Here is a 22,428-nt window from a genome sequence, read left to right on the forward strand (position 1 = left end):
GGTTCAGTCATGAAATGTCTTCATGAATAAAACAGCAACTCCATTTGCCTATGATTTAGTACTTCTAAATATCCTACTACCTGGATGACTCGTGTCTCCAAATACTGAGGGAGACATGTCGACCTATCCTATAAAATATGTTTATTCTTAGTAGTGGGATGGTTTGCAGCTGAGTGTGAAGGGAGCAAGGATGAGAATCACCATTTCCAAGTTCACTGTACTCTGCTGGAAAACGATGGATTGGGCCCTTTGAGCTGTGAGTGTGTTACTGCTTCAAGTCAAGTAGATGAAGTATCTCAAGGGCCTTGTTCATAAGTGGGGGTAAGATGGCAAGCAAGATTAACAAGACAATCGATGCAACATTTGCAGCGATGTGGACTTCATGTTGCATTGAAGCGTCTACATTTACCAGTTGATTTATGTTCCAGCCCTCAGCTATGCTCACAAGCTCTGCATAGTGTTCAAGAGAATAAGAATGAGCATGGCTTTTCTTCACAGGGTGTCTGGACTCATCCCTAGGGATAGGATGAGGAGCTTGAACATCTGGAAAGACTGATGAGTGGACCTGCTGATCCATTATATTGAAATAAAGTAGCTCAGCTGGTCATCTGCTTTGAAAGTTCATTTCAAGAAAACCCCTGACAAAATAGTAAATGTCAAATTTCCATATTTACAGCTTAAATATTTCTACCATATCAGAATCAAGCTTGTTCTTACTGATATGTATAACTAACCAATTCAGGAATCACTGACTGTTAAAGTATAATTACCACTACATGCCGCAGCAATGTGCATCCAGTAGTTTATTGAACAGTAAAAATAAGTCTCCGTGTGACTGTACACTGAACAGTGTATGTTTCTGCTAAGTATTGTCTCTAGTTTTGGGCCTTGAAGGCATGCTGAAGTAGCTGAATGGAACGGTGTATTTTAGATGTCAGCTCAGGGAAAGAGGGATTACTCTCTTCCAGGCTCAATATTGTGCTAGGTGACACCTGCAGGCTTGTTGCCTGCTGTCAACACTGGATCATAATTAGGTCCCAAATGTCCAAAAATCACTTTCACAGGTTGCTACTCTAAGATGTATGGCTAAGCTGTGTGGAAATATTCTCACTGGTCATTTCAGGTTAAAATGATTTTTTAAAAAACTATTTCTTTTTCTAAAGGAGTGACATGTCAAAGTTCTTTCTCTGCCAATGGGACAATACCTGTTTTCTGATACACATCTAAAGAAATACTGAATATTAATTGGTATATTGAATCTGTGGTGTAAAAGACTATATGTGCACATAATATAACAGCATGCAGCTTCATTACAAAATCTGCATTGGTTTTTAAAGCCCCATTTACATTTAGTTTATTTTAGTTTATTACATTTATTTTTCAGGGACCAAGTACAAAAATAATTAATCTCACATAAGGAGAAGAGATTTATTGCACCTGATATAGGTACTAGCTAATTTCCATCTGCAGTCCCTTGGTAGGACCAAGCCACCAAGTCAAACCAAGTATAGCATAAAATTGCACTTTTATGCCCTTGTGTTATCTAAGGGCTGCTCAAAGACAAAGGTAACAGTAAGGTCATACTTTAAGTGTGATGTGTGCATGTAGTCAAGACTCTTTCTAATCTAAAGTCACATCATATGTTTTTCTGCCCCATCTATCCACAGGTCCCCTTGCTGAAGCACTGTCACAATCAATCAACTCTGATTAGCAATGTTAGTAACGGACACAGGCACATAAGCACATACACAAATGCATGCATGCACGCGCGCGCACACACATATGCATCTAGGCATGCACACACTTAAATACTCGCATACACACAGTACTGCACAATCTGAATGCCAGTGCCTTAGAGGAATTCATGGTGAGTGAAGGGGATAGCTGAGCCCCGGTCAGAGAAGAGATACTAAGTGCCTCCAATAAGAGAGAATGTGTCATTGATATTTACACCTACTGACACACATCCAAATAAAAAAAGCTGGTGCAGTATATGCTGCTGTTTTCGGAACACACAAAACAGACATACTGTACAATTAAGAATTAAACACTTTCAGCAAGATAAGGTTATGTAAGCAGAACAGCCATTTCCTACATGCACACACTGCATTTTAATGCATTTGTACTTGTAAACTGTACTGGCAAACTAAATAATGCACACCTTTTTAGAATAATAGAAACTGGCAACATGTTTAGAAGTTATACTGAGCATTTCAGGGAACTTCATCAAAATCTCTAATGCTTAATTTGTGTCTAAACAGATGTAGAGGGTTATTTTAATGTCTCAATTACTGCCATCCACTTTTGCAACTGCCATTTGTTAAAGGGGTGAGGGATTGTTATTTTGGGAATGGCGCCATCTCACAAAATGTGCACAGGTTTCATTTGAAATGAAAAGAGAAAAATGTGACAAACGCCTGACAGATGCAATGCCATGCATAATTTTTTGGTATGGGATTATCTGGTGATTTTTTGTAGCTTTGGTCATGAAAAAGAGTTTACCTAGAACATACTGATGTGCGGTAACCTATCTGAAAAATGAAATTTCAGCTAACCCAAACCCCACAGAAAAGACAAAAAATTGTCCCGAAAAGACAAAAAATTGTCCCGTTTCACTCTATACCAATGCTTCTTTAGGTAGCTTTCTATCAAAGTAAGGAGAGAATGGTGTATGAAATACTCACTTTGATCTGACTTTGTAGGGGATGTTGGGCTTATCTTCTCTGTGGAGTTGTCACTTTCCTCATCCACAATGTAATCAAAATTTAAGATAAACATCATCACCACGCCCTCCTCGTTTTTCACAGGAATTATGTGAATGTAACACTGAAAGTCAGACCCTGAAAGAGAAACAAAGTGTCAATGCCACAAAGCTGAATCACACACTCTGCTGTCATCTCTAAAAGGGCTAGTCTGTCCCAAGACGTCTTCATTCGACCTAAAACTAGAAAAAGAAACAGTTATGCTCAATAGAAATTTACCAACAAGTACATCACAATAAGACAAATTATTGTAGAGGCCATTATTTAGAATGTTAATCAAACTAAAAACTACACCTCCCTTTGGTTTCACATGAATGTTGGGAAAACAAAGACAATTTGATCCGATTTAAAGGTCAATGCCTGCACGTCAGAGCAACTGCAATAGTTGAGATAAAATAAGTCAGCCCAGGGGTTACGCAAAGAAATGTGTGTGTGTGTGTGTGTGTGTGTGTGTGTGTTCATTTGTGTTGCATGCCTATTTGTGTCTGTATGGATGTACCACATAAATTTTGATGAGCAATACACAGCATTAAAATGACTAAGCTTGCAGAAGATGGACAAATATGATGCAAGAGCCACAGTATAGTGCAGACAGCAGGGTTTAACAAAATAGATCAAACAGGCAGGACAGATTACAGCCAATTTAGAGGATTGCAATGTGGTAATAATCACAGAACTGAGCATGGTGTGAGGCAGTGGAGCATAAAACCATCCGTGTTCTAAACTTAGTCTTGAGCCCAGAATATCCCAATTTCTCAACTGCAGTGGTTATTAGCTGCGTTAGTGAAAGCTATTGATGCCTGTGGGCATAACTGCCCACTAATAACACTTTCTACTCCCTGGACCCTAAGCAACAACACAATTGCTACAACAGCTAGGGTGACATACAATATCACAGTGATCATCTCTGGTACAGGAGAAAGCTATCCTGAGCGTTATCTCTGACTATTTTCAGCACATAATCAGAAACCACATTACATACATTTGAAAAAAAAAGTTGATTTGAATTTTTTTTAGAGAATATATTAATGATAGTATTTCTTGTGAAATCAAAATGTCTAATACTAACTGTCTCTTTGTCTCTGTACTGTATGTAGGTCTGTCTGTCTTTCTGTCTGGCTTGTTGTGTTGGTCTTACTCACAGAGGACACATATTACCAGTGTTCACTGTAATCTCTGCAGGGCTCACAGACACCCTGCCAGCAGCATTCATTAGCAGTAGACTTGCTGTCTGACTAAATATAACAAGCTTGGTCTGCCTCAACATGCCAGAGTTCTATTGGAAGGATTTCTGTATCAAAAATCCCAGACGTAATGCTGCGTCATCACCACTGACAATATAATAATGTGATTTTAATATTTTAACGGAATACATCAAAAAATTTACAGTTTTTGAGAATACACGAATAATTCAAAGTTTTAACTGCATCGTGTGAATTCATGAGAATAAAAAGTACAGCCTATGTATGTGCTGTATGTGGTTAATAAGAATATTGGGTGTGCACGCCACACCTATCTTGTCTGGTGTCATAGTTGCCTGGTTACGTTATGTTGTAAAGTAGAAGAGAGGTGCTTAGAGAGCTGGGGAACTATGAGTCCTTCCCCTGAAAATCCCTTTTTCACAAAAAGCACTTTCCCAGAAATCCTTCACTTAATTTGAAATCGTCTCTTCTATAAAAGGGGGAAAAATCTGTTTGACTTAGCAGTATGCTCATTTTTCAGAGTGAAGAACCAACTAAGTGAGTGAGAGAGTTACTCAGTATCGACTTTTAATTATCTGATAAATCTTGGAGGAATTAAACGTCTTAGGGATGAATCTTTAAACTCTTCCCTCCCAGAATATGCACTTACTGATGTTATTTTTGGGGCATCCTTTATTTTTGTGAAAATTAGGATATGAGGGATGAGGGGAGGGAACAACAAAGTTCCCCAGCCAGAACTGAACTTTTGCTTGAGTTTGTCATTAATTGCATGACGTATTTACAATATTTCTAATGTCAGATTTCTAACCACATATTCTTTCGTGTTTTCAACCAAAATGTGCTAATGATATTTTCCAGCTTGGTGTTGTTGTGAATATTTAATATATTGAGAAAGGTAAGTCCAAGTACATTGTGACATACCTCCACCTTTTTACTCAGCAGGCACTCAAAATAAGATAAGCAATTTATATTTTGTTTATGGTAAATTGTATTGAATTCTTTTCAAATGTCATGTTATTAAAAGTTATGAAATGTTTAGCATTATTCTGTCCTATTCTAGGTAAGGCAAGACATGCCACTTCCTTGTCTGAAATATCATGTGTTGCATTAGCTTCTGTGCAGAACAAGGCAGAGGTGAGTTGTTTAAATGTAGAAATGAAAAATAAGAATTTCAACATTTCTCCTCTTTATGTGGGGTAACAGATGCAGATGTCCGCTTTACTCAGGCATGCGAGCACACTTTATCTAAATTTTTGCTCTTAGTCTTCTTTTAAAAATTTTTTTAATTAATTTTTTTATTTTGTTACAGTTTTCTAAATGGAGCAATTACCTGTGCCTATAAAAATGAATTGCTTATGTTCACTTAATGCAGTCGTAAGCATATGAATAAAAACATTTTTTTGTTTAACAGCATTAGGGTTTCTGTGCTACATGGTTGCATGCTTACATGTAAACATATTCATTTTTCTTAACAGAATACTTTAGACAATGTAAGCATATAGCTACCTATCAGTAGGGTCATGTAACTGCAAATTCAGCTGACACTGAGGTACTGTAAGACTGTTTACAGACAAAGCAATACCAAATGTTCATGAAATGCTATTATATTCTAGTTAATAACAATAGAGATCTAGTGTCCATTATATAAAAGCATACTCTGTGTACAGCCATGGAGGTAAATTCAGCAGAAATATTTTTGGACTGGAGTTTACCTTACCAGATGGAGAAACAATGGTCATGCTTAAAGGCTAAACCATGGGGGTCCCTTCTCATCTGGTCTCCTGCTGAATGTCACCTCTACCAAAATGGATCAAAAAGGAAAGCTTCTTTATAACTGCTACGTTAAATCAGCAGAGACTGCACAGTTCTAACTTTGATCTGATAATATGTTCATATCAATATATTCTTTATTATTTTGTAAACTACGTATTTGACTACAGTGCTCTTCTCCTGGTTAACAAGAGGAACCTTTTGTGAACCAAACAGCGAGACCTTTTCTTATGATCAGTAAACCATCTGATCAGCAGTGCGACTCATGACTGGAAGAAAGACAGCCTCAGCCATTGATCGAGAACAACTGTGTTATTCATCTTCTTTTTGATGCCTATACTGAAAAAATTTTAGTGGGGGAAATTATGTGATCCCTAAGATTAGATTTTCTGTTTCTGACTATCCTTATTCAGCTTAACCCTTTTATATTTATCCAGTAGTAATACTAATTGAAACCACAGTATCCTATGATAATAAATTAATGTAAATTAAGTAATTCTTTTAAATGATTTTTGATTATTTAACATTTAGATCAAAATGTGTGCCAAGGTTTATAATAAGAGCCAAAACCAAATGTCATAACATAACATTATGTGCTAATACAATCAAAACCATCCTTTGCATTTCAAGCCAAACTCAAGCCATAGAATACTATGTGAATAAAAACTGAATTCAGAGGGACATTTCCCACTGAATAGGTCTGTGATGCTACCCCCGCTGTTGTCTGACAAATTGCCTTGGCAAACATGACTTCTCAGCTTAGGTGTCATGATGAACAAAACTGTCAGAGAGTTTTCTGAGAAGCTATGGTCTTTTTCTGATTCACTGGGAAATATTATTGGATTTGTAATTTGACTTATTTATGTGTTGCTGTGATATGTACTACACTTTGTTGCACCTAGTCACAGAACAGCAAAAAGCCCTGGGAAAATACTATTTTCCTGCCAAAAAAACCCTGTTTAAAATCAAATGTAATGCGAGCTGTTTACACTGTATGATTATGAAAATACATGTAACATGTACTGGAGATATAAACCATCAACAGAGAATGCACTTACTGTTTCATCATCCCATGTGACATGTATGATATAAGGTCTGATATGGTCCAGCTGCATGCTCTCTAAAGGGTAGACATCAGTATGCTTCTAGCAAAGTGTGTATTAAATCATCAAACAGCATCTGAACCCCCTGTATAGATGCCGTCAAAAAGAGACTGTCCAAAAGTGTACATTATCTCCATTTGTATGATTCATTATGTCTTGCCCCTCACAATGATGGCAGGCTAATTAGTAACAGGCAAATCCTATGTACTGTAGACGTAGCTAATATCTCCGGCAGTGTCAAAATCATGTGGTCACAAAGTTACATTGTCAACTTACAATCCAACACTTGTCCAGGTGTGTACATCTGTTTTAGTGTCCCTCTATTTCATTCTGTATAACTTGTGGGCTTTCTGTATGTGTTCTGTTTTTCTTTATGACACATTATGTATTTTCACATTGGTGAACGGGTTTTAGGTTTTATTTGTTTCATAGCTATAGCATACAGTATGGGTGCTACTAAAAGCTGCTGACCATGCAGGTTTAGGCTATGCAACCTTCCCTTTCTTCTGCAACACTCAACTCAACATAATACTGTCTAAACATGACCATAGCTGCTGGACATGGTTAACATTGTTGACAGTAGAGTTAAAGTTCGTCTGAGTGTCCATTAATTCCCTGACCTTTATATAGAGTGTTTCCCTGCGAGCCAAGAAATGTTATTTACACCTGCTTGAATGAATGATTATATTACGACTAGCTCCCTTTTCATGATGGAAATTTCATTACTGAAGATTCTATTTCCATCATCAATTATTAAAACATTGCTGCTTAATCAAGTGATCCTTTGGACACTCTTACAGTGATGACTCACAGGTCAAACAGAGTTGGGGTGACCCTGTAAGATGTCTTAAAGGTACATAAATATATATACAGTAATAGTAGTTATATTTATGTAGCTGTGCAATTTTTTTATAAAAAAAAAAAAAAAGAAGTTATTTCTTATTTGAACCCCGCTGTTTGATTTTGATTTATTAAGGCTTCATATTAATCTGCATAAGCTGATCTGCTTTAGGGAGAAACAGGAGTATTATTGTTGAGCGCTGATTTTTGTTTTTGTATCTTTCTACCACTGTACTATCCACAACTGCAGCTTTTAAACAGTACATGCCCAGACTTTCTGCCTGTTAGTAAGTCTTGTATAATGAAATCTGACATGTTTTTTGTTTAAGGCTATTCTGCTTAAGCCAATACGCAACGTTACTGGGGCATAGCCAATCGGGACTAGGACATGTAGGGAGAGGCCATGCAAGCTAACCCTTTGTTTAGAGTCCTCGGGCCTTGTGGCAATATCTCGCCTCAGTGAGACTGCTGTAAGCTACACAGCCTGGCCTAATTTCATCTTCAATCAGTGTCTGCAGAGCCATCAGGGATAACTAGCAGCTCTTGCTCAAACTACATTTCATACATATCAATTTATAATACTTTGCTCCATGATGTTTAATTCTGTTTAATTTAGCACAAATGTTGGCTGATTGAATGCAATGGATGGTAAAAATTTAAGTTAGTGTACAGTAGCTGATCAAGAAAAAGATGTCAAAAACAACCAAAACAGATGAGATGGAGAGGAATATTAGATTACCACCTCCAGTACAAGCATCCCATGAGATAAAAATAGCCTGTGGATGAACATTCCTGTCCAATGCAACGTTTGGAGTGTATTATTAAGGTCCATCCATCCATCCATCGTCAACCGCTTATCCTGCGTACAGGGTCGTGGAGGGGGGAGCCAATCCCAGCTGACATCGGGCGCAAGGCAGGGTACACCCTGGACAGGTCGCCAGTCCATCACAGGGCGTATTATTAAGGTGTAGCATTCAAGTTTCCTCCTCCTCACTGCCAATAAACTTCTTTCATATCGCAATTGTGGCCATTATGGTAGCAAATCATCCACTATCTAATAGTAAATATGCAAATATTCTTATAACAGAGCTGATATTCACATCTTTCCTTTGCTATAGCATGTTGTCCACACTTTCAGATGTAGAGCCCCATTGTGTAGTTTTTAATTTGTTACATCTGCTTGGACAAGTTGATTTGGCTCTAACAAATGAAACCTGATGAGGAAAGCTCTGTATGTGTTTCACCTCCTACTGTGAGACGCCAAAGAGGGGCTGAGCGTGATGAAAAATGGATGTGCTCTTTCTGGGGAGCAGTCATCCAAGTGTCCTGCAGCACACCTTATGCACTGTAGACACTCGATGTCCCCTCGCTCCCCTGCTACTAAACCCTCAGCAGGGGTACACAGCCCTTCAATCCCCTCGGTGGGGAGTCACCTATGAAACCCTGCACCCACGCATACCACATGTCCCAGATCTTTCAGCACGGTTAGCTAAGCTGCCACTGTTATGTAGCCATTATCCATTTAACTTCTCTCTGCACGGTGTCAGCTTCCTTTTGTTAAAACTCATTTAGGTACAAAGTATTATTACACCCCGTGGAATAGGATAGCTTTCCAAAGCCTTCAAGGGAAAGCATTTATCTCATTGATTATGTATCATTGTTAGAGGAAGACTGTACTTGTGGTATCTTCTGTTACAATCTGTGTTGGTTTTTCACATAAAGGGGAACAACTTTTTTTTAATGAAAATGCGCTTGTGCTAAAGGCCTTTGCAGTGATCACGTAGTCCACATTGTTCCACTACTTTTAATTTCCAAGCATACGCATAAGCGGCTTAACTTTTTGCCTTTTCAGTGAAAAGAGCCAAAGGCTTCCTCCAATCCTTTTTTTTAAGATTTCCCACTGCACTTATTGATGGGAGGGGGGAAAATGTGATATTGCAATTCCTTTAAAAACAGGCATGTCTGCACCTCATAATTTCAACCAATATGCCTGAGTGACAGCATCATCTGCGGGACAAATGGGGAAATAGAAAGAGGGAATGCTAGAAAACATATCTGAGCTAATGCTGGTTTATTTTATGTTCCTTTTAAACATGCCTGTGTGATTTGTGACATACAGAAGGTATGTGGAAAACGGAGGGAGGAAGGATTAGCTGATTTGCATGGGGACTGATAACTTGAAATACAGTTAGGGGAGGAGACATCGAATACATCCACTTTCCACCCATAAGCTTCAATTTGTGGAGCGCCATGAATCAATATTGCCATCACTCTCAAGGATGCCATGAATCTTTCATTTCCCTATAGCAGGGAACGTGTGGATTGTGTCCTCCATGCCAGTTTAATGCATTTACTCTGTAAGCTGCTCCTTCCCAGTCACTGCACTGTCAGCCCTGACATCTTTATTCATGAGCACACATGCTCACTGTAAATTCTTCTGAGGGGTATTAAGAGTTGTGTCTTGAAACCGTGATGCATACCAGGGAGGATTGTGAAGAGAGAGAGAGAAAAGATTACGTTGAAAGGTTTCTGTAGCTTTCATCCGTCACAACTTAAACATGCAGGCACATGGCATTTCAATGGAGCGTATCACATGCATGTACGATGGGGGGAAAAGAAGTAGCTTTAAAATCCTACTTGTCAAAAACCAAGCTGTTCGTGCTCTTACAAACAAACCCTTTAATTGTCTTGCATGTTTCTGAATTTTTTTTAGCATGTGTAGCAGCTGGCTTCTTCTTGATTAGCAAAAAACAAAACAAAAAAAACAAATAGTCTGATTACTGCTGATGGTAGATTAAACTCGTGCCTGGCTCACCCTATACCCTGAAAATGCAATTGCATAGGGCCCCACAAATCTATTTTTAATTCTTTATTTTTAATAAAGACAGTTTCTGGGAAACATAAGGCCAATCAGTGGCTCTGACCCAGAACAGCCCCCCACTCAAGAGTGAGGCCAATCAAAATCTCTTTTGGTGGCAGGTTGAGCACTGGGTTATCTGACTGCATCTCCAGAGAGAGAACAGAGAGAGAGGATCGTGCATGTGTCCGCATAGAGTGCCGGTGTAACAGCTCACGCACGGAGAGATCTGTCATGGATGGCAGAAAAGAGAGAGACAGAGAGAGAGACAGAACCTCTCAAAAGAGATATATATTTTATATTTCACCGGCAGAGTAATCACTAGGATAAACGGTCAGGTAATTTAAAGGCAGCAGTATTACAGAAGTGTCCCTGACAATATGCACAAATGAAGAGATTTCACCTGCTCTCACGCTGCATTCTGTCAACAGGTCTGCAGGCACTGCCATCAACAAGCAGCAGACCATGCATGTGTGCTAAATAAATATCTCACAAGCCCCCCAACATCAACCTATCCCAAATACACTGAAAAATATATTTTGACATTTTACTTACATTGATCTACAGTTGTATTTGCAGCATCTATAATACTGCAAATACAATTAATGCCTTACACGACCATTCAGATTATTAGTGCAAGAACTTGTTTGATTTTTTCTGACATTTTTTGAATTGTTGGATGGGTTGTATTGGTTTTCTGCCAACATGCCTGTCGTCAAGAGTTGTATCACCCTCATTTTTCATTGACAGTTTAGAAAGTCTCTTTGCCTTGAAGATGTTGCTGAGACCTCTGATTTAAGGTCTGAGGGCATAATTCTTAATGAACATCTATTGAATTAAGGCTTGTTTACACCAAATATGTGTTTTGTGTATTAATGTCATGCAAGGATTATGCCCACTATAGAGTGCAGGAATGTTGTTGCCACATTATGGTTGTGCAATATCAAAGGGGGTGTCATGTTGTCAAATAATAGTGTTATATAGTTACATATATAGTTAACTATAAATATAGTTTACAGCTTGATTTCATAGTTCTCCGTTCTAGGCAAAGTAAAGAGGAAAGTAAGAAAAATCTTGCTTAGGGCCCTGTGTTGTCTAGAGCTGGGCCTGATTAAACATGTATCCATGGCCTAGAATCTAATCAAACTCACAATTAAAGATTAAAGCTCTGGCTCCTTATGATTAAATAAAACATTACATGTCTTTTTTTCCTGCTTAGACTCCTCATATACCGCTGTTTGTACATGCCTTGGAAGATAGCACAGAGGAAAGAATATGAGCTTTAAGCGACAATATCGCACACACAAATCTTGGCCTCTGTAAGTACACTGGCACTGTTCTTGTTGTGCTGCTCTATAAGAGGAGTACTTTCAAATTGACTCTGTACAGCTATGTCACGCTGACCATAAAAAGCTCATGTGAAAGTATGGCAGGAGGCGGTCAATCTGGAGATTTATGCCACTGAGCGGTAACATCGTATTAATTCTCTCTGACTCAGGATTGCTGTCTCTGCAGTGCACCATTCATACCAGGACAAGGGTTGGCCAAAAATGAAAGACAATCACCAGGCTAGCATTAAAGGGAGATCATTTTTATGTAAAGCCATAACCTATCACATGTACAGCAATTTAATGGATTGGTGGATTGATCCATTGTCTAGTAAAGCTGCTGTAAAACTTTGCTGCAAACCACAAAGTGGCTAAATGAATCAAATGCACAGCGAGTGTATTTTACTTTTTTTTGGTCAAGTATTAAAACATAATGCATTTACATTTACAGGACAGCAGGTGATCTCTGTCTCTCCATCATCCAACACTCTGTCCATCAAAGCACAAAAACAGTGTGTCATTTTATCATTATCTGGCATGACACCTACTGTTTTGTCCTCTTTCTTTGTTAAATCCAAAACTAAATAAAAGTGTACACCATCATCTTTTTTGTGTCAGCCAGGTACAGAATGCTGTGAATCAAGGTAGGAACCCAAAATACGTGTCCATTCTAATGTGTATCCTTACCTCCTCAGATGCAGCTTTTGACTGTTGTATTTGACATACCAACTGTTAAACTCACCTGTAATGCATTCAGCCAAACACTAATAACATTATTATTATACCATTTTCACATCATACAATTCTTTAGATTAGCATATCATATGCAGCAAGATTTTTTGCTAAGTTAATGTTTGTGTTTGGCTTCACAAGGACTCTCATTTGACATCTCTATTCATAACCCCTGCTATGTTAGTGGAGGATCAAAATTATCTGTATATCTTGAATTTCCCACACAAACTTACAGTTATTCAACTTAGTTATTTTAGAGCTGACTGCCCTTACTGTTTTCCTCTATCAGGGGTTAATGTCTGAAGCACATCTTGTAATTGACTCTGGCAGGTTACACACAGACTGACAGGCCACATCATGGGGTGCACATTGTGAGGAGCAGCAGTATGTGCTTTTCTCAGGAGCACCATGTCACAAAAGAGCCCTCTCGGCTTACGGAGATGCTGTGACAGCTGAAATTTTGCGCCAGGTCACAGACTTACCATCCTTACGGTAGTAGGTCATCTCCACCTTGCGCTCCTCGGACCCGAGCATAGCCTGGGCCACCTGGCCGATGGCCTCTTTGTCGGTCAGGCCACCGTGGAGGAAGTCACAGGTGCATGGCTTCTGCATGATGTCCGATCTTGAGAAGCCTGTCATCTCGCAGAAGCCATCGTTGCAGTATATGATTGCACAGTTCTCCACCCTGGCATTGGCTATCACAAATTTCCGGTCTGCATTAAAAGAAAAAGTATTAACTGTGTTCTTCCTGCTACATCTGAATTCAATCAAAGTGTTTAAAAGCATTTTCACTGAGGCTGTATAGAATAAGATTTTGTTCAGTAAACCTCACATCAGTCGTCTTCTAAAGGAAGACAGCCACCCTGAAATGCTTCTTATGGGAAGGAACAGTTTTATCACAGGATAAACTTTTCTTATTTATTATTAATCACTCATCCTTTTTGTCTTAATTTGTCAAAATATTTACTCTGTAGTATTATTTTATCTGGTAGCAGCAATTGAACATCAAGGAGATAGGCTACTTACTCTGACCCTCGAATTTCCGAATAATCAGTCCAAGGAATGTGTTTTGTGGCGCAACGTGACCTCTTCGTACAGGCATGTTTACACAATATCCCACGGGCTCCGGTAAAAGCTCCTTTACAAGTAAATCCCGAAGTTACAGATGTTGGCTCTTTGTGCTGTTTCCCTCACCACGGACCATAGCCGAAGCGCCGAGCACTTTAAATGACCTTCCCACTTCGCCGCGGAGTTCTTCAGCCCGCTTGTGTGCCAGAGCAGGTGAATGCCTCCTCGCCGAAACGCTCGGAATCGGGGAGGATTGCTTGAGTTAGATTCGCTTCGCAAAGCATTTCGCGTTGAGGATGCGTGCGATCCTGCCGTCCTCTGTCGTGGTGTGCTGGGCGCATACAGCGGACAGTGGCTGATAGAGCCAAGGGGAGTGACGTTGCTCCCAGGGGGCTTAGTTCTCTCCATCTCGGGTAACGATAAGCCCCAGCCTTGTGCACCGACACTGAGCATTATCGGAATATTTGGAATTTTATGCCTTCCAATATGCTGCACTGTATGAAACACATGTAGCGTTATACGACAGTAAGCTTTCAGTAAAGAGTGATAAAGTGCAGTAGGCTGTGCTATAGCCACCCACAATGGTGCTTTCTCAAGTGGTTTCACTAAATGAACGCACTGCTTCACTCTGAAGGCTACTCTGAATTTATTGAAAGTAGTAGGCTATATCTACACAACTAGTTTTACATAGTACAAAGTTTTACATGTACTGTTGTATTTTTTTTACATAGGCCTACATAGCCTACATTATAAATATACTATAGGGCTATAGTAGGCTACTGTCACTTGTACTTTGGTTCTATTCTACAGCCTATTTAGCTTTGCGTCTAAGTGTAGTTAGCCTAAATATAGGCCTATGAATATTGTTTAGCCTAAACATTGAGGTTAATGGGTAGGCTAATTATTAAAGGAAGAGCGCGACATGAGAGATACACGCTTGCTTGCTTTCTTGCCAGCTCTCTGATTGCCATATGTCATTACAAAAAGTCGAAGCGAAGGGGCAGTCAATGAGGCAGGGAGCTGCACGGTTATATGCACTCCCCTCCGCTGATTTTAAAATAAATTCAAAAAATATTTAGCGTTCTGCTAATGCTACATCCATGTGAGTGCTCTCATTAATAAATGTATTCTTTGAAACTGTAGCCTTGTTGTTATTTAGCCTTATTGATATTTAGGCTATTGCATAGTTAAATCGATGATTTTTTTTAGTGAAAACATTTTTTAACAATTCAATTCAATTCAATTCAAATCAGCTTTATTGCCATGAATGTATAATAACAATATTGCCAAAGCTACATATAAACATAACAACAGGTCACTTCATACGCAGGCATTTTGTCCAAAATGATGGGTTGTGAGTCATAATCAATGAGAAGCCCATTCTCTGTTTGGGTAGTGGAACACAGACACAGACATAGCTACATCTAAAAAAATATATATAACAGAAAAGGATAGTTTTCCTTTATCTCATACCAATAGCTCTGTCTCAATGGTCTAATCTGTAACATTTCTAGCTCTCCCTTGCACTTAATTTATTCTCAAAAATAAGCAGCAAAGTGTGTCCATGATCAGTTCAATACCCACAGCTTTTAGTTTTCAATTATGGGAAGATTCCATATTTTACCAGATGGTTGGCAACACCTAATGCTAAACTAAGCTAAGCCAATTGGTTGTTGGCTGTGTCTTTATTGCAAGGACAAACATGAAGGTGGTATCAATCTTCTTATGACAAGCAGCAAGAAAGCAAAATACAGTTCTTAAAATGTCAAATACATCTAATGTAATGACATACCAGCAATGTCAATACTGTTTATTTTGAAGACAAAATTGGCTTAGGGCATAGGCATACATCATTTGCAGAATAGGCCTTCTATGTCAGTGTTGCTTATGTCAAATGTCGACATATAGATGTATGATTAAACTAATTAAAATAAATGTTTAACAAAGCATAACTTAACTTGTACATTCTAAATTATTTGTTAGTTTATATTACACATCTCTGAAACTATCAGAAATGTATCATTTACTGATGTTCAGTAAACATGTTGCACTGATAAAATGCCAGTGGCAGTGGAGTGTTTTCACACTTTACACAAGTTCTACACAAATTTACCCCCGAAAAAAACAATTCAAAGCCCCATAATACTGTCAAAGTGTTTCCACTCTACCTGAAACAATCTTTTCTTAGGACTGTGTGGATGTGGACAGATCGCCTGCCATTTCCCCAACTCTCTCGGTAGTTGTGTTACACCTGTAAGGGCGGCACACATATTACAAATTCTCACCGTAACAATTCTTAATATATGCACTTCGATCACCTCATATTGTTCTCAGCATAGATTGTCCCAACACTTGTTCAGATTCGTGGGGCTGATAAGAACCAGTTCAGTTACTTGACTGCTAAGAGCTCGTTAAAGTTGCTATCCATGCTGATGAAGGTGATGATGAAATCCTGATTAGATTTATATTTGGCTATGTAGACTAAAATCTCTCAACAATTGCATTTTTCTAGAACTATGTAGAAAAGAAAACAGGAGTTAAAAGACTTGTGCCACTCCTTAGGGGTCAGTTCAAGCATAGCTCAACTGTCTGGCTGATGTGTTCACTGTCACTGGTTACCATGAACACTGCTGAGAAGAAGAAGAAAGCCTATATACAGTACAGAATGTATAGAGTACCTTTTATAATGGAAGTGCTATGTTTAATGTAAGATACTACATGTTATTGTGGTTAGCCATTTTATTGGATGAATCAGTTAGTTTTTACAGGCACACTAGATAATTTTTGGGGCTGTTGTTTCTGGACTTCTGAAAAGGGCTTATTTAAGTAATAGTAAATCTATTTATAAGTGAAATACATCAAAGGCAACATTTCAGCATATTTAAGCATTTCCTGTGAACAGTTTTTAGTATGGTTATTTCAGCTGAAGTGGTTTCACCGTACTTTTTAGGTTATTCATAAAATAAACTGCATATGTTGGATAGGTTTTTTTCTTTATCTGGGGCATCCCACATTTTGGTGTACGTTTCTTTCCATAAAAGTCAGCATGAGGCGAGGTGAGTTAGACTGAGGCGCTGTCCATGGTCCTGCAGTTTCCACAGCCCTCTCGGGATCCTTTGGGAGCTGGGGAAAGGCTGGTATACTTCACAAATGTGCAATCACCTGCTTGCAGTCACACAAGTCAACACAAATGTACAACAATGTTCTATTCAAATGACTTTTTTTCTCTGTCATTCATGGGATTTTCATGAATGGATGCATGTAAACCACAGAAATAAAAGTTTGGCTAATTTGTGAAGACTACAGCCAACAACCAGGAGGTGAAAAATTTAAAATGTGAGACTGAGACTGAGAGAACACATTTTAATTAACACACATACAAACTTGATCTTATCAAGAGATCATACATATTTTATGAACATTTAAGATCACCTGTGTATTTGTCATATGTCACCACCCAATGTGTGACGCATACATACATTCATATGAGCCTATGTTATAAAAAAAGGTCCTATTGTTCAAGACTTGATGAACCTTGGCAGGTGTAATATTTTGTTGCCTTGTACTGTACTCCCTGGGAGCTTGTGTGTAGCTGCAGGTGTGTGTCACAGGGTGAAAAAATACTCCAGGATTTCATTTTTTTTGTCTTTTTTTTTATTTGCCTACATTTAGAAGATTGGGGCAAAAGCTTGCAGCAATATCTGTTATCTTGTTTTGCACTGCTCTGGGAAGAGTTCACTTTAAAAGTCAGCTTGGATAGTGATTATGGGACTTTTCAAGTAACATGCAAAATAATCTTGGAATGCTTTTCCTCTTGTACCCGTAAACACAGCGCTTCCCAGGCCAGTGCTTTGTCTACTGTATATTATTAAATCACAGTTGCTTTAAGCCAATCTGCAGCTCATATTATCCATTACCCAACAACACAGCTACAGTTGAACCTTTCAGAGGACATCCATTACTCACAAACAATTAAGTTAGAAAATCATGACCTGTGTTTTTGCCCCTATTGTTTGTTTAGCTTATTATTTTAGGACGAAAATCCAAATAATTACTTACAGTATTATGACTTGTGTGAGAAATGCATCTCACTTCTAGAAACATACTTGATTAATACTGGCATATACGCTGACTGGTAAAAGCAAATGGTAGCAATGGGTGGGTGAGGGGTAATACATCCTGAGAGCTACACACAAGAAGAACAATATCCCATGGAGAGCTGTGTGCCCTTGGGTAAAGGCATACTGTAACGTGCAACTATTCCAGCATGCTCTCTCATCTCACAGTGCATCTGCACCATGCATGTGACTTACACTTGAAAGAAAGACATCTTATTCTGTCAGTGCTATGTTCTATCTTTAATAGTTCATACAGTGTATTGGTTTGACTTTACATTCTTTAGTTATCTTTAGATAGCTATTACTTAAAGTAATAACTATATGTGCTGAAATTTGAGAGGTTTGTGTGTGTGAAAAGTATTATACACAGTATGATGTAATCTTTAGAGACAGCTTTAACTACTATATATGAAATGACAGTTATGCAATTTACAGTAAAGAGGATAGAAGTTGGGATCAGCATTCTGATGAACGGACAGCACTTATGAGGAATGAAATTAAGTGAGTGAAACCCCAAACCCATACCACGCAGGTCTTCTAATGTTGATGTTAAGAGAGAATTTACTCTAATGGCATGGTACCTGATCTTTTATCTTCAAATGGTGCACCTCAAACAAGATGCACGAATGCACCAAATCTTAAATCAATGATAGTTTGTAGTGTGGTAGACTGAACAAGGTGTTGGTCTGTTGGGTTACAATAGTTTAAGCTTTGAGTAATTCCAAAAGGGAGGATGGTGATTTAGTGAGGAGAGGGCACCCACATTCAAACCTCCGTGCCAGAAAACATTCATCTTTTGAGCAACAAAGTGAATGTCTACGGATTGCCATTTGACAATTGAGTTCAACAACGCGCATGAAGGTCAACCTTGTGTCATATTACATTACACTACATTACAACTGACTTACATTCTTCAATGAATCATGGGATACATTTTTTTTTACAGTAAAAAAGCTTCAAAGGATTCCAGCACTAACAATTTCTGGATACTGTATGTTTGTTTTGACAATTGTGCTGCAATTCATTCATTCGGTCACTCATTCATTCACTCATTCCACATAATCTCTGAGAATTTAGAGCAATTTCAAACAGCTGCAGCCACAGCAGCATCCACTGTCCAGAGCCTAATCCAGGTCTCACGACACTATAGCTCTCTCTCTCTCATCCCTTTTACTCCCTCTTCTACTGTGGCCCATACACGTACACCCGTGGAGCACAGTTGCAGAGCTTACTCATTGTCCATATAAACCATTACGGCCTTGTCTCTGGGAATAATCCACTAGTACAAAACACTAGAGTGCTATTGCTGCTTTTGCTGCTGTGCCTCACCCCACTGCACACATTCTCCACCATCTGTCCTCAATGAGAAAAAATGGAGCAAAAAAAAGAAAAAAAAGGGCCATGCACTCCACTTTTGGTTTAGTACGGGACTTCACAATATCATGTAATCTACCAGAGGTCAGTGCCTTGCCCTGTAGGCCCTACTGAGAATGTTAGCCCTGTCACATAGGGTGAAAATTAGCTTTGTGAAAGTGTTTCTAAAAATTACATTCAAAATAAGTAAAATGCTCAATTAAAACATTAACTGTTATATGTGTCCTTGGGCCTTGGACACAAAGATTGTTTTGAACCCTATATTACATGTTTCCATTAATTTACATGTTCAGAAATACTGCAAGGTCTGTTTCCTGTGTCACCAATGTGAGGAAACAGTCTCTAGGGACAAGCCCCATATGTTGCCACCTACACATAGGCTACAAAGTCATCTGACAGTGAACCGCCACCTGTGTGGCTTTCTTTGACCTTTGCCTGTCCAGGCTGTGACTGCTGATTAGGCATCTCCTGTAAGTCAGCCATCCATTGTTGTATATCAGGTTGGTAGTGGAAGGAGAATTAGTCCTGATGCATTGCAAGCTTACACAAATTCTGCTGACAGTCTGAAAACTGTTTAGAGATTACATAGATTTGGGGTTGAAGCGTCAAGCAAAATAAACCTACAGGAAATAATAGTTCCAGTTAAGGATAATTTTTCTGAGATTATTATAAAATTATAAAAGATCATTTGAATCAGAACTGACATTACCACACTCGCACTTTAAAATAATTAGGGTGCATGTAAAACATCTTGAGGTGACAATAAAGCCTTTAAACTTCATCAGCCGCATTCCCTTTTTCTCCAGCTCTCCAAGGCTACAGCAAAAAATCATTATAGATAATTTATTCCAGGGCAGTGGAATTTCAGATGACATACAAAGGGCAACGTCAATGAACTTTTTCCCACCAAGAAACAATTTACCTTTATTAATAATTAAAATGTCACCAATTAAACTCTGACACTGAATAAAACAATGGCAGTGAAAAGCACTCTGATGACCTTCTGATCTGACCAGAGGTTAATAATTTAAGAGGAAATAAACAGCAACTGATTTATATCATCTGCGGCTGCAGCTACACCAGCAGCAACAAACAAAAACATCTTTCAGAGTGAAACGTGAAGAGTCTAAAGCCACACATATTTCAGAAAAGCTAACTCATAAGCTGAATTAATTCCACATTTCCATGGTGATGTCTTTAACACTCTGGATCTTCTCACTCTGTTTCCTACTGTGTCTAGATTAAATGTTAAAGAGAAAAAATGGAATATGTCTGTGATCGGAAAATCAACTCTCTCAAAACTTCAATTATAAATACATAGACTGGCAAATAACTGTCATTAAGATGTGGGAAATCTCCAGCTATTGCCGTACTCTTGGCAAGTTTTAGGAGGAGCAGGTCAATACCACTGTTGTCAAAGTGCTGGCTGTGCTCAGTGGAGGGATTACCTCAATTCAGTTATCAGAGGTTACCATGAAAACAGGTGTTCCCCAGCAGATGCGCCACTGCCACTCTCCCCTGCCAACACTGGCTACTTTTCATACAGTTGTTCTATGGCGGGTTTCCCTAATTACAGTCGGATTGGTGCATTTCTCAGATCAGAATTGAAATTCTCAAAACTAATTGTTCAACCTCCACATCATCTATTTAATTGTACATAAAAGCAATTTCTCATTATTTTGAACAAATTGCAAATGCTTTGACACACTGATGCAAATGATTATGTACAATTGTCTGCTGTTTCCTACATTATAAATTGCTTATGTCATGCTGATCACAATGTATTATACCAGTCTCTGTTGAATAGTCTTACCCCCCAAAACATCTAGCCATAAGTTCATTGCCTAAGTCAGTCACTACATGCAAAACGGTTGAACATGATGTCAAAAGTCAAAGTTAAATAAAGTCAAACTATTCATATTCTTTCCTGTAGATGTGTGTGTGCTTTTATATGTGTCCTGAATTTATGAAGATAAGAACAGACAGGAACTTCAGCCTAAGGGGTGTTTACCATGCTTACATTTCTAATTTTGTCATTTTCAGATATCTTCATCAATTCATGACACATTTGCAAAGCTCTGATAGACATGTATAGAAAATATGTTTGACAGATTATGACAATATTTTCAATCATTTTGCATGAGTGACTTATGAAATGAACTTATGCCTTGATGCTTTGGGGACAAGACTATTCAACAGAGCAAAAGTATACAGTAATTCATTGTTACCAACTTGACATAAGCATGTTGCAGGTAATCATTTGCCAGAATGAATGTGCCAAAAGCATTTGTTCAAAAGAATTAGAAACTGGGATTGAACATGTAGTTTTAAGAATTTCAATTCTGTGTGAATTTCAATTCTCATCTGAGAAATGTACCAAAGTGACTGAGGCAATACATTTTCTTTTAAGCAACAGGTTGAACTGGCTAACAGAAACTGTATAGATTGACAGAGATTTAAATCTGTTCAGCATTACACAATGTCCCCTTTCATGTCACTGTGTATTTAATAGTTGTATTAGTGTATTAGGTAGTTTGAGGGTGCGTATTATATTTAGACTGGAAGCCCCATCACTTCCTGCTCTGTCTGCTTGGCACAGCTGGCATGAGGGACTCTGTGAGCAGTCTGACTCCACAGCTCTCTCTCTCTCTGGAGGGCAGCCATTAAAAAAGAGTCCCTCTCCACATTCAAATTAACACAGATGTCATTATACATCACCCAGACAGGTTACACACCCTGCACCGGCCATCTATGAGATTTTCTTCTCATAGGCTATGTAATCAAGAAATACTTTATCAATAAATATTAAACTAATTTCTATAAAGTTAATCTATAAAAACATGCATGCATTTTCACTACAGATGCAGCCACCACACTAGCAAATGCTTGTTTTATATGCAACTGTCATGAATTATTAAGACTGAAAAGGGGTGCATGAGCTTTCTCTAAGCAGAAATTATTTTTTTTTATACAGCAATACAGGCTGCCTTTCCTTTTTTTGTAAATATATTCCCTTGTGCTGTATTGCACATTTCACTGAAACATGAAATGTAACTTCAGGGTGATCTTAATGCTTAGAGTGAATCATTAATACTGTGTCTGTCAAACTGAGAACATGCTGAATTGTAGTTCACGCAGGAATATGCTGACATCGTGTGGTTGCTGCCACAAGTTACATGTAAGGTTTTAGATGTGACATCTCCTATCCTGATCTGTCTTCTTTGTGCTGCCTACAGCACTTGACAAAAATAATTGAAGCATGTGATGTCCATGT

At 38.5% G+C, this 22,428-nt stretch overlaps 1 protein-coding gene across 1 annotated transcript in view; it reads right to left on the minus strand.

The window, feature by feature from the left end:
* LOC119904056 (potassium voltage-gated channel subfamily H member 7-like) overlaps positions 1–14,785 on the minus strand; it is a 40,426-nt gene extending 25,641 nt beyond the window's left edge. Inside the window, exons 1-3 of the mRNA XM_038720440.1 lie at positions 13,621–14,785; positions 13,077–13,307; positions 2,685–2,840 (exon numbers count right to left, since the gene is read on the minus strand). Of these exons, the coding sequence (XP_038576368.1) occupies positions 2,685–2,840; positions 13,077–13,307; positions 13,621–13,696 (463 nt within the window). The 5' untranslated portion in view covers positions 13,697–14,785. The remainder of the gene's footprint in view (positions 1–2,684; positions 2,841–13,076; positions 13,308–13,620) is intronic.
* Between the last annotated feature and the right edge of the window lie 7,643 nt (positions 14,786–22,428).

This window comes from Micropterus salmoides, unplaced genomic scaffold, assembly GCF_014851395.1.
Source record: "Micropterus salmoides isolate LMB-PRFRI ecotype aquatic unplaced genomic scaffold, ASM1485139v1 Ms_hic_scaffold_15, whole genome shotgun sequence".
In the NCBI taxonomy this organism is placed as follows: domain Eukaryota; kingdom Metazoa; phylum Chordata; class Actinopteri; order Centrarchiformes; family Centrarchidae; genus Micropterus; species Micropterus salmoides.